General features: G+C 41.9%; 1 protein-coding gene across 3 annotated transcripts in view; it reads left to right on the forward strand.

The window, feature by feature from the left end:
- The window catches only part of SYNPR (synaptoporin), a 300,656-nt gene that overhangs the window by 113,772 nt on the left and 172,031 nt on the right, over window positions 1-14,853 (forward strand). Inside the window, exon 1 of one of the 3 annotated variants that reach the window (XM_027523264.1) lies at window positions 9,036-9,365. The exons of the other annotated variants lie outside the window; for them this stretch is intronic. Within the exon in view, the coding sequence (XP_027379065.1) occupies window positions 9,342-9,365 (24 nt within the window). The 5' untranslated portion in view covers window positions 9,036-9,341. Of the gene's footprint in view, window positions 1-9,035; window positions 9,366-14,853 lie in introns of those variants that run through there. 3 annotated transcript variants of the gene reach the window in all.

The raw sequence follows: 14,853 nt of genomic DNA on the forward strand, positions 1-14,853 counted from the left end.
ACTGGTTGGGGCATAGGCTTGGATTACTGTGATATTGAATGGTTTGCCTTGGAAACGAACAGAGATCATTCTGCCTTAGAAAGCATCACTACGAACAAAGCGAGTGGAGTTGATGGAATTCCAGTTGAGCTAGTTCAAATCCTAAAAGATGATGCTATGAAAGTGCTGCACTCAATATGCCAGCACATTTGGAAAACTCAGCAGTGGCCACAAGACTGGAAAAGGTCAGTTTTCATTCCAATCCCAAAGAAAGGCTATGCCAAAGAATACTCAAACTACCTCACAATTGCACTCATTTCACATGCTAGTAAAGTAATGCTCAAAATTCTCCAAGCCAGGCTTCAGCAATACATGAACCATGAACTTCCAGATGTTCAAGCTGGCTTTAGGAAAGGCAGAGGAACCAGAGATCAAATAGCCAACATCCGCTGGATCATCAAAAAAGCAAGAGAGTTCCAGAAAAACATCTACTTCTGCTTTATTGACTATGCCAAAGCCTTTGACTGTGTGGATCACAATAAACTGTGGAAAATTCTGAAAGAGATGGGAATACCAAACCACCTGATCTGCCTCTTGAGAAACCTATATGCAGGTCAGGAAGCAACAGTTAGAACTGGACATGGTACAACAGACTGGTTCCAAATAGGAAAAGGAGTACGTTAAGGCTGTATATTGTCACCCTGCTTATTTAACTTATATGCAGAGTACATCATGAGAAACACTGAGCTGGAAGAAGCACAAGCTGGAATCAAGATTGCCAGGAGAAATATCAATAACCTTAGATATACAGATGACACCACCCTTATGGCAGATAGTGAAGAGCAACTAAAAAGCCTCTTGGTGAAAGTGAAAGAGGAGAGTGAAAAAGTTGGCTTAAAGCTAAACATTCAGAAAACTAAGATCATGGCATCTGGTCCCATTACTTCATGGCCAATAGATGGGGAAACAGTGGAAACAATGGCTGACTATTTTTTTGAGCTCCAAAATCACTGCAGATGGTGACTGAAGCCATGAAATCAAAAGACGCTTACTCCTTGGAAGGAAAGTTATGACCAACCTAGATAGCATATTCAAAAGCAGAGACATTACTTTGCCAACAAAGGTTCGTCTAGTCAAGGCTGTGGTTTTTCCTGTGGTCATGTATGGATGTGAGAGTTGGACTGTGAAGAAGGCTGAGCACCGAAGAATTGATGCTTTTGAACTGTGGTGTTGGAGAAGACTCTTGAGAGTCCCTTGGACTGCGAGGAGATCCAACCAGTCCATTCTAAAGGAGATCAGTCCTGGGATTTCTTTGGAAGGACTGATGCTAAAGCTGAAACTCCAATACTTTGGCCACCTCATGTGAAGAGTTGACTCATTGGAAAAGACTCTGATGCTGGGAGGGATTGGGGGCAAGAGAAGGGGACGACAGAGGATGAGATGGCTGGATGGCAATCCTGACTCGATGGACATGAGTTTGGGTAAACTCCAGGAGTTGGTGATGGACAGGGAGGCCTGGCATGCTGCGATTCATGGGGTTGCAAAGAGTCAGACACGACTGAGCGACTGAACTGAACTGAACTGAATACTATACTCTATACAGTTGTTGTGGCTGTGTCACTCAGTCATGTCTGACTTTTTATGACTCTATGGACTATAGCCCATCAGGCTTCTCTGTCCATGGGATTTTCCAGGCAAGAATACTGGAGTGGGTTGCCATTTCCTTCTCCAAGGTTCCTGACTTATGCAGATAAATCAGAAAGATCCTCAGAACCTAGTGGCAAGGACCATGTTTATCTTTTTCACCACTTTATCCTCAGAACTTGGACTAACCTGGTGGCTCAGTGTTAAAGAATCTGCCTGCCAGTGCAGGAAACCTGAGTTTGATCCCTGGATTGGGAAGATCCCCTGGAGAAGAAAATGGCAACCCACTCTAGTATTCTTGCCTGGGAAATCCCATGGACAGAGAAGCCTGGTAGGCTACAGTCCATGGGATCACAGAAGAGTTGGACACAACTTAGCAACTAAACAACAACAATCCTCAGAACTTAGCACACACCTGGCATTTAGCACTCACCCCATGAACAATTGTTGAACTGAAATTTTTAAAATGATGAATAATTGTACTTCCTTTGGGAAAATATCAAAGTTCTCATGGATTTGAGATTATTCTTTCCTATTGAAAACATGAGCCCTGAGTAGGCTTTAACTGTGATATGTAAAACCTGAGTCCCCTTCCCTCCAGAGTTAGTTTTTCTGGGATATTGAAGAAGTTTCTAAAGGTACTTAATTCCTCTATTGGCTTGAAGTATTTGATTAGAGTAGGGATACAAGCAGAAGTTACCTAGCTTATAATAACACTGGAGTTATTGCCTAAGGTCCAGATCATGGTTGAATATTGGGGAATTCCTAGTCTGCCCTCTATGAAGTGTCAGTAGGAAGCAACTCTCCAAAGTCCTGCTCTATAGACTGAGTAGATTGACCCATGTCCTATGAATATTCAGAAATGCAGACACTCAAAGTCAGTTCAACAAATACTTACTTACTTTAAACTTTATGCCTCAGTTTCACTCCTATACCTCCTTCATATTCAAGAGAGGAACATCTGGTAAGTCTTTCTGAACATGGCATGGGCTGTTCTTTCCTTTCTGAAACGTGACTGACAAGCTCTTCCCTCTAGAGGAAAAATCAAAGAGCCAGGTGTTAATCTCTATAAAGCAAACAGAAGCTGGCAAAGAGTATCAAGATGTAAGTGTCCCCACATTGTTAGATATCATATGTTTGCTCTGTATTTACACTCTGCATGTAGTAGTTTATAAGCAGTGGATCTTATAGATGATGGAGAGTGAAAACACTACGTGGAGTAAGGGACAGAATGGAACTTGGATCCACCTATTTGTATAGTCAGGTTCTAGGTAGGAAAGAGCTGGCACACTCAAACTGGGTGATTAAGGGGAGTTTTGTTTTTTAAAGGAGGAGTTTTTTTTAATATATATAGTCAAAAAAAAGGAGTAGGCAGAACTTAACTAAAGTAAAAAGCAGTGGTGTCTAGAGGATGGCAACTGAAAGAAGCTGTTAGCATCCCAGGCCTGAAGGATCAAATGGGTGTAGGAGACGGGAGGGGAGAGACAGAAAGAGAGACAGAGAAAGTGTGTGGAGCAGGCAACTTCACAGCACCTGTAGCATTTGCCAGAGAGGCAGAAGCAACTTAGATACTCATCAGTAGGGACCAAGAGAGTAAGTACCCAGACCTCAGTTTCCTTTCACCCTCTGACTTCCTGGCAGTGCCTCCCATTGGCTGCCCCTTCATTGGGAAGCCTCGGAGATGAGCACTGATCCATGTGGTCCAGTTAGGTGGACACAGAATGGGTGGGAAAGGGGAGCTGGAGGGACATACAGAAGCTGTCCAGTATGGTGTCTGCCCCCAGGTCCTCTGTCCTCCTGCATTCAACAAATCGTCTTTGCTTGGCTGCTCTGTGCCGGGCATTATGCTTTGGAGGATATACAGATGAATATGGTGTGATCCTGCTTAGATACATGGTCTTCAGAGACTGTGTCAACCATTTTTCATTTGCTATTTTTTGTTTTATTATTTTTAAAATTAATTTTTATTGAGGTACAGTTGATTTACAATGTTTAAGGTGTGCAGTAACTTTAGTTATATATATGTGTGTGTGTATATACGCTTCCCTGGTGGCTCAGAGGTTAAAGCGTCTGCCGGCAATGTGGGAGGCTTGGGTTCGATCCCTGGGTGGGGAAGATCCCCTGGAGAAGGAAATGGCAACCCCCTCCAGTATTCTTGCCTGGAGAATCCCATGGACAGAGGAGCCGGGCGGGCTACAGTCCATGGGGTCGCAAAGAGTCAGACATGACTCTATGTGTGTGTGTGTGTGTGTGTATGTAGAGAGAGAGAGACCTACGCAGATTCTTTTCCATTATAGGTTATTATAAGATACTGACTATAGTTTCCTATGCCATACAGTAGGTCTCTGCTGTTTATCTATTTTATATATACTAGTGTGTATCTGTTAATCCCAAATTGCTAATTTATCCCTCCCCCTCCCTTTCCCCTTTAGTAACCAGAAGTTTGTTTTCTCTGTGTTTCACTTGCAGTTTTCACTATCATTTGTGGCCCTTATCCTCCCAGTATCATTTGGGGCTACATTTCCACCCAAGCATCCAAACACTCCTCAGACCTTATTCTACTATATTTCTTAGCTTTTTTTGTTTCCACACACTTCTCATCTGTGTTCAACTTCTTTCTGTTTGGCAGCCTTAAACTTGGCTGAGGAAAGCTAGTAACCTAATAAATGTTCAAATGTTACTGATATTATTTTATTGCATTAGGTATTTGAAAAAGAAAAAAGATAAAGTTGGAAGAAATCACTCTTTTTCCTTCAAGAAAAAAATTTTAAAAAGAGGTCTAGAAATTTCTCCCCTGATCCTCTCTACATCCACATCAGAATAAATAAATAGCTGCATTTTACTCCTGCTAGGAGCTGTTTGCAGTCAGAGTAAGGAAGGCACAATTAAAGATTTCAAGGCTGTTCCATGAGTGGATTGGATATAAGTGCTCTCATTGCTATAGTTCAAAAGATTTGAAATTGTTTTGGGAGCTAAATGGAAGGAACTTAGCTAACACCCTGGGCCATTTATTAGTGTGGCCAGAGCAGCCTTCTTGTCTTTGATTACCTTGCTCCTCCCACAGCAGCGGAGGGAGAGATTCTCCTGGTGCTGGAATTTTCCTCTCAGTGTTTGCTAAATGCTTAGAAAGCTAGACCTCCCACTGTCTAAACTTGAAGCAAACAGGCCTGAAAGGACCCCTTCTGAGAAGCCAGATGTTTGGAAATAGAAGCTGTTAAGGAAAAAGAACTGTTGCATTTGCCAAGAGGCATGTCCACCAAAAGGGAGACCAGCATTTCAGTTCAGGGAAAACAAAATCATTTGAAGTTGTCTGAAGGCCACACTCAGTTGAAAGATCAGAGTTGAAGACCTGACCATATTGGAAATTAGCATTGCTAATGATGTTTGCAGAGAATCACGGATTGTTTTCATCTATTTTATTTTCTCTATAAAAGCCCAACTTAGAGAACACTGCACTATTTTGAACAGTCTAATAATGATAAATGTTATTTTTAAGGCAGTAGTGACAATATTAATATCATTTTTCCAAAATAAAAACTATCAAACAATGGCATATTGCTTTCTTCTTGTCAGTTCCAGTGGCATGTTGGAGAGAGTGGTAGCTGACTGTCTCAGCTGTCTGCTAGAATGGAGGGAAGGGCAGTCTCAGTGGCTGGCTTTTAGGACTGTTTGTTTTCTGATGCCGGTCAGGTATGCAAAGATCCATGTGAGTCTAGAAGAATTGAACCCTGGGCACCCACGCTTCTATAGAACATCTGCTCAGAATACTTTACAGAAGGAGCTCTCCATTATCTTTGACATGGCCTCCACTTAAATCAACATAATGCAGAAGTCCACAACCTTTCAAGAAGATTCCCCATATGAGGAAGTACAAACAGTCTGTGTCCATTAATATGAGTGAATCAGTCACCTCTGTTCACCTGAAGAAAGCTCTTTTGAGAAGCAGGTTTCTTTACTCTGTGTCAACACTGAGTCGTTCTTGTGCTGATTAATCGGTCCATGCATGAGACGTTATTAAACATCTACTACGTGCCACACATTCTCTTAAACACGGAGAATATGGTGTTATGCAAAACAGACTTCCTGTTTTCTCTGAGGTTATCTCAAAGAAGAGAAGATAATCAATAATTAAACAAGTAACTAAGAACAAATCAGGCAATAAGAAGTACAAAAACCCGTATTTCACACACACACACCCCAACCCGACCATCACCACTACAACAAAAATAAAGGACACTGTGAATGGGGAGACAGAAAGGATGTTTTTACATGTGGTGGTTAGGGAAAAAGGACCCTCTGGAGCAGTGGTCCCCAACCTTTTTGGTACTAGGGGCCAATTTTGTGAAGGAAAAATTTTCCATGGAGTGGGCTGGAGCGGAGATGGTTTCGAGATGATTGAAGTATATTTCATTTATTGTGCACTTTGTTTCCATTATTATCACATCAGCTCCACCGCAGATCATCGGGCACTAGATTCCGGAGGTTAGGGACTCCTGCTCTAAAGAGTGGACCGTAGAACCAACTATCCAGTGACAAGGGAAGAGAGCAGGCAGAGATCTGAGGAAAGAGTGTTCCAGGCAGAAGAAACGGCAAGCGAGAAGGCAGTAAAGGCTAGTGTGACCGAAGAGTAGGGAAGGAGAGGGTTGGAAATAGATAAAAACAAAAAGGCAGGTGGTAGCAGGTCACATCAGGATTTGAAGACACAATAAAGACTTTGAGTTTTACTTGAAGCCTATTGGACAACAAAGGAAATTCTTTTTTTTTTTTTTTTTTCAAATGAGTGATCTAATCTATATTCTTAGTAGCTCAATCTGGACAACATGGAGAATGATTTCATGGGATAGGAGTAAAGACAGGGAGATCAGTTAGGGATCTATCACAGTAGCCCAGCTGAGAGATAAGTGGAGGGAAGAGGTGGCAGGGAAGCCAGAGAGAGTGTTGATGTTTTATCTTGAACAAAATAGGAGGCATGGACAGCTCACCCCAGCAGCAGGATAGAATCAAACCCTTAGTCTTAGAACTTTATCTAGCCAACGTTGACCCAGAAAGCCCTTTAGAGATTTCAGTGGAAACCCTTCCATTTAACTTGAGAAAACCTGAAAGATGGGTAAATGAAGGGACATACCCAGGGTCACTGGACAGGCCACTGGCAGTCCCAATACTGGGCCTTGCGTTGTCCATCTGCCACGGGTTAAATAAGGTCAAGTCCACATAGAATGGAGAGCCCAGGTTGGGGCTTTGGCAGCTTGGTAGACCTTTCTATTCCTGGGCTTCCCAGTCTCTGTGGTATGAATCCATGTGGTGGGAAGAGTTGTGGAGTCATTTCAGGTCCAGGAATCCATGTGTGGATTCCGCACACCCTGGACCCTGAGTGAATGAAAGTGTAAATGCCACAGTGTGGTATCTGTAACAGAGAGGTTAATGCCTTGGCACCTGGCATTCAACTGGCTTCGAACCGTGGCTTTATGTTATTGACTGTTGCCTTTGGACTTAATTCTTTGCATCTTGGTTTCCTCTTTTTAAACCAGAATGAAAATTGTAACTCTTCACAGTTTTGTGAGGCTCACACATGATAACCACTTACACAGAACAACAACAGAAACTTAGACTAGTTCCTGACACAAGTAAATACTTAGGAAATATTTGGCATTGAGATGTGGAAGACAAACCTTTTTTTCTTTTCCTGGAAGTAGGGTTCTTAATATTCAAAACGCTGATGAAAATGACTCACTGTCCACCCAAAGAAACTGGAAAGTGTGCTTGTGCCCCACAGGTGGGTAGCTGTAGCTGCGTGTCTTTAACTTACTGGAGCACTGCTGGTCACCAGCTGCCTGGCAGGCACTGTGGCCTTTAGCAAAGGGGCCTTATTCCTTCAGTCAGCCTTTCATTCATTTATTCCACAAATGCTTACTGAAAGCTAATGGAAATGCCAGGTGATTCTCAGTCTTTTTTTTTTTTTTTTGGCTTGCGTTTTCTGTGTTCATTTGCGTAGTTTACTCCCCTGTGTGACTTCTCTTCTTGAAATGCAGTGGTTTTTCAGTTGGCAGGTAAGGTGTGGCAGTGAGGAGAGTACAGGTGGGGGTGGAATGAGCTTCCTCTCAGAATTTCAAAGGGGCCGCCTACAGGCTGAAGCTTTCTTGCGTGTCCTGGAGGGCGACCTGTGAGGAGCAGACTTATCACTGGAAGAAGTGGAGACAGGCGGCTGGAGGATGCTGAGCCCAAGTTGTACCTGAGTTGAAATACTGTAGCCATTTTTCATTTGCTCCCCACTGCCCTCCACTAACAGCTCTGTGAGGTGTAAGTGTGCCCATTTCAAGAAGGGCAAACTGAGGCTTGGAGACCTCAGATATTTCCCAAGTTACAGAACGAGACAATGGAAGACTGAGGCTGGAACCCTGACCCCTCATCAGGTTTGGTTGTCTGGTTGGTCCCCCGACCTCCTCGAGCTGTTATCGTGTGTTTGGAAGAGGAAGAACAGGAGGAAGGAGATGATGAGTGTTGTGATGCTTGTTGCCGTGCTGGTGCCATTGTGTGTGAGGCAGAGAGAGGGACCCAAGGAAAGACTCAGGACGGATTCTGAATTAATAACCACCAATGAAAAGTCTAGCCAGGTGAAGGGAGCTTCACACAAAAGATGAAGCAGAGATGCCTGGGCCAGCCTAACACTGTTCTTGTCCCCAGAGGAATCCTGAAGTAGGGAACTTGCTGGGAAAGAGGCTTGTGGATTTCTCCCTCCTTTGCTGTGGTGCAGACCCCCGAGAGGAGGGCCTCAGGAAGCTGGTGTGGAGAACATCTAACCTTTGGGAGCCTCCCCATGAATTCACTACCAATACCCCCCAATATGCTGTCTTGGGATGATGTGCACACTTTCTGGGCCAACCCCCTCCCGCAGAGGCCCATTTGTAGATAAAGCAGACCCAGGTCACACCGAAACCTTTCGAAACCTGCCAGGGAGACTTTTAAGTCACACTCCTGGGACAGAAAACCCACCAAGTCATCATTTGTCCTTTCCCCAGTAGCCAGAGCCTGAAAAGCCTGTCTTCTGGTGCCATCACCTTCCTCATTATTTAGGGTTGTGGTATGAATTTCCCAAAAAGGGATCAGGCATCACATCCAGACTTTTCCATAAAAACAGGGGCAATTTTTAAAACAAATACCTACCCATTTCCCTAATCTATGCAAATCTATTCATAAGGATTTTCTAAAACCACACTTCCCCCATGCACCCCAGACACAACAAAATCCCAGCTCCTTTTGATTTCCCAGTTTGTTTTTAAGCACTGGGTGAAGGGAGGAGGGGGCTTGCAGAGTCAAGGGGGAGCCTGTGCTCCCTGGGTGATGCAGGCGGCTTACTCAAAGCAGCCAGTCCCGCACTTGCAGTTGGGAGCAAAAAGCCAAGTGTGGGATGGTAACCACCTCCCACAAAGCAGGCAGCCTCTCACCAGAGGGAAGTATCAGGTTGCTGTACTTCGGCTGTGGGTTGTCACTGTCTAATAATATGACCGTTTTGCCATCTCTCTGCAAATAAGGCAGAAGCTGCTACCTGATTGGTATAACATCTCCCTTACCCTCCTCATTGATTTTCTCGTTCTCCTCCTTTGCTTCATAAAAAGAGGGACCAGTGGCTGGTGCTGTGGACAGAGAAGCTTGATTTTTAGTATGAGACAGCCTCTATTTTGTTTCAGGAGAGGGAAGTTGGATTATCAATTCTTTTGTAAATGTGTATGGTGATATTTGCTCCGGTAAGTTTCTATCTCTCTTGATTTACAGCTGGTTTTGTGTGTGTTTGCATAGATTTAGACTGTACAGTCACTTATCTTTCCAAATATCATTTTTTGACATCTTTAGTGATAACGTCTTTTTTTTCTCTTACTATGCTTGCTTGTATTCATCTGTTTAAACCAAAGAGCTGTGCTGTGTGGTAGTCTGATGCTTATCTTGGTTGTTCAAGAATGTGTTGGGTGTCTTTGAACATAGTAAGGAAACTATTAAAGCCAACTTATATCTGGCTTCATAAAAATGTAATGTCATTCTGCCTCCCACCAGGAGTGTTTAATGTCTTAAGTGTATTCACTGTGCCATAACCTGCCTGCATACCGTTTTAATTAAAGTTTCTTCCTTAGTGTCAGAGCAAGAATTTCTTAAACTCCATAAATAGCTGATAAATATTGTGTGCTGTGCCAAAAGGGCTATGCTGACTTCATGAGGTCTTAAACCAGAGTAGGCTGGATGAATTTTCTCTTAAGATCAGGTACGTGCACCTTGAAAAGAACTGAATTTATGGAACGTGTTCAGATCATTACTCCAGAATTCTGTGAAAAGATCTAATGGTTGAGTGGCTGTTGCTCCTCTTCCGTCTTTCTTTGAGCTGTGTACTTGTGCCACCATCTGTCAGATGCCCAGCCCGGCTCTCCTGTTTCTATGTCTGATGCTGATCAAGAGAGAAGTTGCTGTTATTAAATTCATACCAGTGCAAATCCATGACCTGCTCACCACTGCTGGTTATGGTTTTTACAAGGCATTACCTGGTTAACTGCTTAATTGCTTTTTTTTTTTCTTTTTTCCAGAAAGTGTTAAAGGATCTGAATTCTTTGTTGTTAATTCAGAAGTCTGAGAGAAAGTCTATTAATATAATTATCCTAGACAGAGATGATAAGATGATTAAGTAATTGCTCTAATGGAAACAAACTGAGGCTTTCATCTTCTCTTTTTGTTACACAGACAACAAATCTGCATTGTCTTTTGTTCATGGTGAAATGGATTAGAGAATACATTTATAATGAAAGTTAAAGCATCATTGAATAAGAAGCAAAAGGGGTAGTTCTATTTTTCAGAGATTTTGAAAGTAAAGTTGGGAACATCATGTGTGAATAGACCTCTTAGGCATAGAATCTTTTCCATAAGAGCCATGATTCAGATCCTGAGGTTGTCTAGGAGCAGCTCATGGAAATAGTGTCTAGGAATCTGGAAATGTGGTCCTCACATCTTCTTTTGAACATTCAGCCCCTCACACACTCTTTGTAAGCTGGAATGAAACTACTCATTCTGACAAACAGATTTTTAAATTTTGGTTAATCATGTTCAGCCTCAAAAATCCTCCAATAATTTTTTTAAAAAAAGCTATTATATATTTTTTAAAAATCCTCCAAACCCATATGAACTTACATTGCCTCTTATTGATCAAATAGGCATGTTCCTAGTGTCAACAGTGTTAGATGGCATAAATCCTCATGGGAACCAAGTGTTCCCTAGCTGATAATTTGTTGAAAAAAGAAAGCTTTAATCCTTGGGCTGTTGGCATTTAGTACTAAGTAAACTCAACAGCACTGAACATCTGTCTTCATCTTCCCAACACCCACTCCCCCAATGGATCCCTTAATATTTTTGTCATCTTTCTCTTTACGTGGCTGTCGTAACAGGTTATGTACAAAATTGTTAGGTGTAAAAAGAGTTGATTGTCCTCTGAAGCTGTTCAGTAATAGAAATGAATGCAGATGTGAGGGGGTGGCACCCTGCAGGTGAAAGCATCTTGTCCTCTAGGTTACCAGTTGACAAAAGTGTTAGGGCTCCAAGCAGGCTCACATCCACTGACAGAGGAAGAGCAATGGGGCATCTGTGTCTTGAAGACATCAAGACCTTTTGTGTGACTGAGGATTAGCACGCCTGGTCTTAAAAGCATCCCTTTGGAGAAGTCCAGAATGCCATATCCCTCCAGTAATGTTGTAATCTCTTCCAAGGAATAGAAATTTGTGCCACATTGGGAATAACAACGGGAATTTTTATTTCACTATGAGACCATTTATTCTGTTTAGCAAGATAAAGAATGCATCCGTCATTTCCATTCGGTAAGTGCCTACTGTATACCTGGCACTGTGCTAAACACTGCATGGCTTGTTTCCTTGAATCTTCACAGCCATCCCAGGATGGAGATCGTATTACCTCCCCGTTTTACAGATAAGAAAACAGAGACAGAGGGCAAGTTTGAGGCACACACACAGTGATAATGATGAAACTCAGAGCCAGGCAGACTCATTCTGGAGTCAAGCTCTTCATCGTTCCCCTCAGTCAGAGTTTCACTTCATCAGTACAATCTACAGGCAGTCTGCAGTGATTTGCAGGGGCTTACAATAACACCCCATATTTTATTAGTGCTTTTCTCTCTTTTAAAACTGCATAGCCTCCTTCTCAGGCTGTGCTTTTGTGACTACAAGCAAATTATGTATTTGTAACTGGAGAATGTGTATTGTATTTCCACTCAACTACAAAGATGTGGATGTGACGAAAGGGAGCCAGCCTAGGGAGAGCTATATGCAGTAGTAGCTAAATTAAGGTAGCTTTTAAAATTGATCATAAGAAATCCATCTCTTTGCTTTTCAATCTTTCGAACATAGAGTCAAAATAAAGATGCAATGATAACATACATATCAATACTTCAAGGCATCTGTTTGTCACTGAGGGAAAATATAAAAAGCAGTTGCTGCTGAATTGATGTATTTGTGGAGGATTTGTAGAATTCTCACCTTTTTTTAATTCACCCTCAGCATTATTTTCTTGCACTTTGTGGTCAGCTGGAAAGCACGGAGGTGGCCCTTCAGGTAGAATATTGCAAAGCATCTATACCACCTGAGTAATTAAAAAATGAAAACAGCTGCCGATAAGCATGATGAGAAGCGTGACAAAGTTGAAATTCAGAGGTCCCAGATGCGTTCTTTTGCACCTGAGCACTGAACCCCGCCCCGCCCCCCCCCCCCCCCCCCCCGCCATTTGAAATTCATTTAATCCAATAAAATTCAAATGGATCTTTTGGGAGGAAAATGCAACTGACATAGAATCAATATGTTTGAGATTTCTCCCCCACTGGCAGTTTTCAGGCTAGAGGCAGGGCACACCTTTCATAAGGTGAACCTGTGAAATGCTGCATTTTTTCCCACAATGAGAGAGATTGTGATTGATGAAAATGTTGCTAGGAGAGAGAGAACTGAGCTTAGGACACTTTTGCTCTGTTTCACCCAAAACCAGAGGGATCTAAAAACACAAGCAAACAAATAAACAGAAACAACCCATCACAAACTGGGAGGATTAAAAGTCCAGTTTTGAAGTGTTGACACGATATTGACTTCTTGGTCAATATGGACTGCCGCATCTACTAGTGTTAGCTTTTGAGTTATTTCTAGTGAATTAAGAGTTCAGAGTAAAGTGCCCAATAAAATGTTTCCAGAATGACTGTTATTTTTGTCAGAGGCAAGGTTAGTAACTATCAATTCTCTATTACCTCTTTCCCTTGCTCTTGAAAAATAATAATTGTGTGGTTAATCAGGGTGTTGTATTATAGCCAGTGAGGAAAAAGAAATTTAAATCAACCTGTTGTTTCCAACAGCATTTATGGGTTTTAAATATATGAACAATCATCACATGAGCACTTTTAAAAACATAATGTTGTTTTCATCCACAGTGTTTATCAGATATAAGCTTACCCCTTCACACTAAACTTAGAGACAGTTTTATTAAGTGTTATCATATGTCAGTCTTCATCTACAAGATAGATGTTTCTTCCCAGAGGTGACCAAATCCAATATAAATCACATAGAGATTGTATTTCATCTTACCTACATTCCCTTCTGCCTTTTCTTTGGCCGTGGATGTGTGTACTTAATCATGTTGATCCTTAAGAGCTTAAAAACGATCTATTAAGTATGGAGGAAGCATCTGGTGTTAAGACATAATGTGTTGGATGAGGCTTGAATTTGTCATCAAACATTCTAAGCTAGTGTACAAACAGAGCTGGTGGTCCTGTTCCATACTTGTCTAAGAAAATGGAATCAGGGAGAATTTTGAGCCTGAAAGGAGCACATGAACTATTCTCTCTTTCAGAAGAAGCTCTTGGTCATTGGTGTGCCTTTAAATCTTTAAAAGACTAAGGTTGAATTGAAAATGGAAACACCTCAGTCTCTCTACTCTGCAGACTAATGGATCTGCATAATTAATTTATTTTACAGTGATCATTTTTTAACACAGATTCTAGCCAAAAGTCTTAATGGGAAATGGTTCCTGGGCAACTTCAAACACATTCTCCTATGGCTTCTGGAAAGCTTATTCCCAGCACAGGGCAGTCAGTTCACTAGGGAGCTCTGGGTTGGCCAATATAAGTGTGTAATCATGTCATTAGGGTTTTTGGGGGGGACTGGCAGGTTGGGGGTAAAAAGTTTCTATTGATAGTCACCATGTGACTTCCTCAGCCCTGCTTACAGAATGTTTAAATCCTCCCAAAGTACCACACATTGTCTCCATGTAGGCTTTCTGGCAGAGACATGACAAATATTTTAGGCTTGTTTTATTTCTGGTAAAACATGGCCTTAAGAACATTCATGCCCAATATAGATTATTATTGTGAGCACTGTTTAAGTCGCCATGTTAACGGCCACATCTCAATGATGAACCTATATATCTTTATCTAGTTTTGGATAAGGGAGGAAAAGGGATATAATTTTTCAAAACCTATGACCTTCAATTTGCCTTCCTATGAAATTGAATGGTTGAGACCAAAAATATTTTTTTTAGTTGAGGGCAGATTTGAAGGAAGGCTTGGAGTGTGACTTCATCAGGCTATTCTTACATTCAGCCAATATTTAAGGATGCCTGCCACATGCCAGGAACCCTGCTAGGCATGGGAGATACAGTGATGAACAGATAGACAAAATATCTGCGCTCCTAGAACTAAATGCCTTCATTTTCCATTTTCTCATCTAAACCTAGTTTCTCTTTCATGGCCAGGATGTGTCTTTCTAAAAGCATAATTGAACTGTTCTGGGAAGACATTTGCAGGAAAGATGTGCTTTTGGTCCTATGTGTTCGGGCTCGGTGAAGGAATGACAGTGAATGCGTTTCTTTACTGATGTGACGACTGTCCAGCTGAAAGGGAGTGCTCTGAAGAGGGTGGTTGGGGAAGCATTATTTATAGCTCCCAGGTATCCTCAGATTTGATAGGCTATTCTTACTCTTACCTGACTTTGGAAGAGAAAAGAAAAGCTCTGACAGAAAAGAAAAGTAAAGAAGCTAGAGGAGTAGACAGAGAAGGTGCCTAGAGGATATAAGATTTTCACTGGCAGTATGAATTAGTTCTGTCTGGCATTATCAAGTTCTCTGTGGGTGTTCATTCGCATGTTCATTCATTCAGAAAACATGTATATATATATTGGGTGTCTACTTTATGCCAAGTACAGCTCTAGATGC

This window comes from Bos indicus x Bos taurus, chromosome 22 (assembly GCF_003369695.1).
Source record: "Bos indicus x Bos taurus breed Angus x Brahman F1 hybrid chromosome 22, Bos_hybrid_MaternalHap_v2.0, whole genome shotgun sequence".
NCBI classification, from domain to species: domain Eukaryota; kingdom Metazoa; phylum Chordata; class Mammalia; order Artiodactyla; family Bovidae; genus Bos; species Bos indicus x Bos taurus.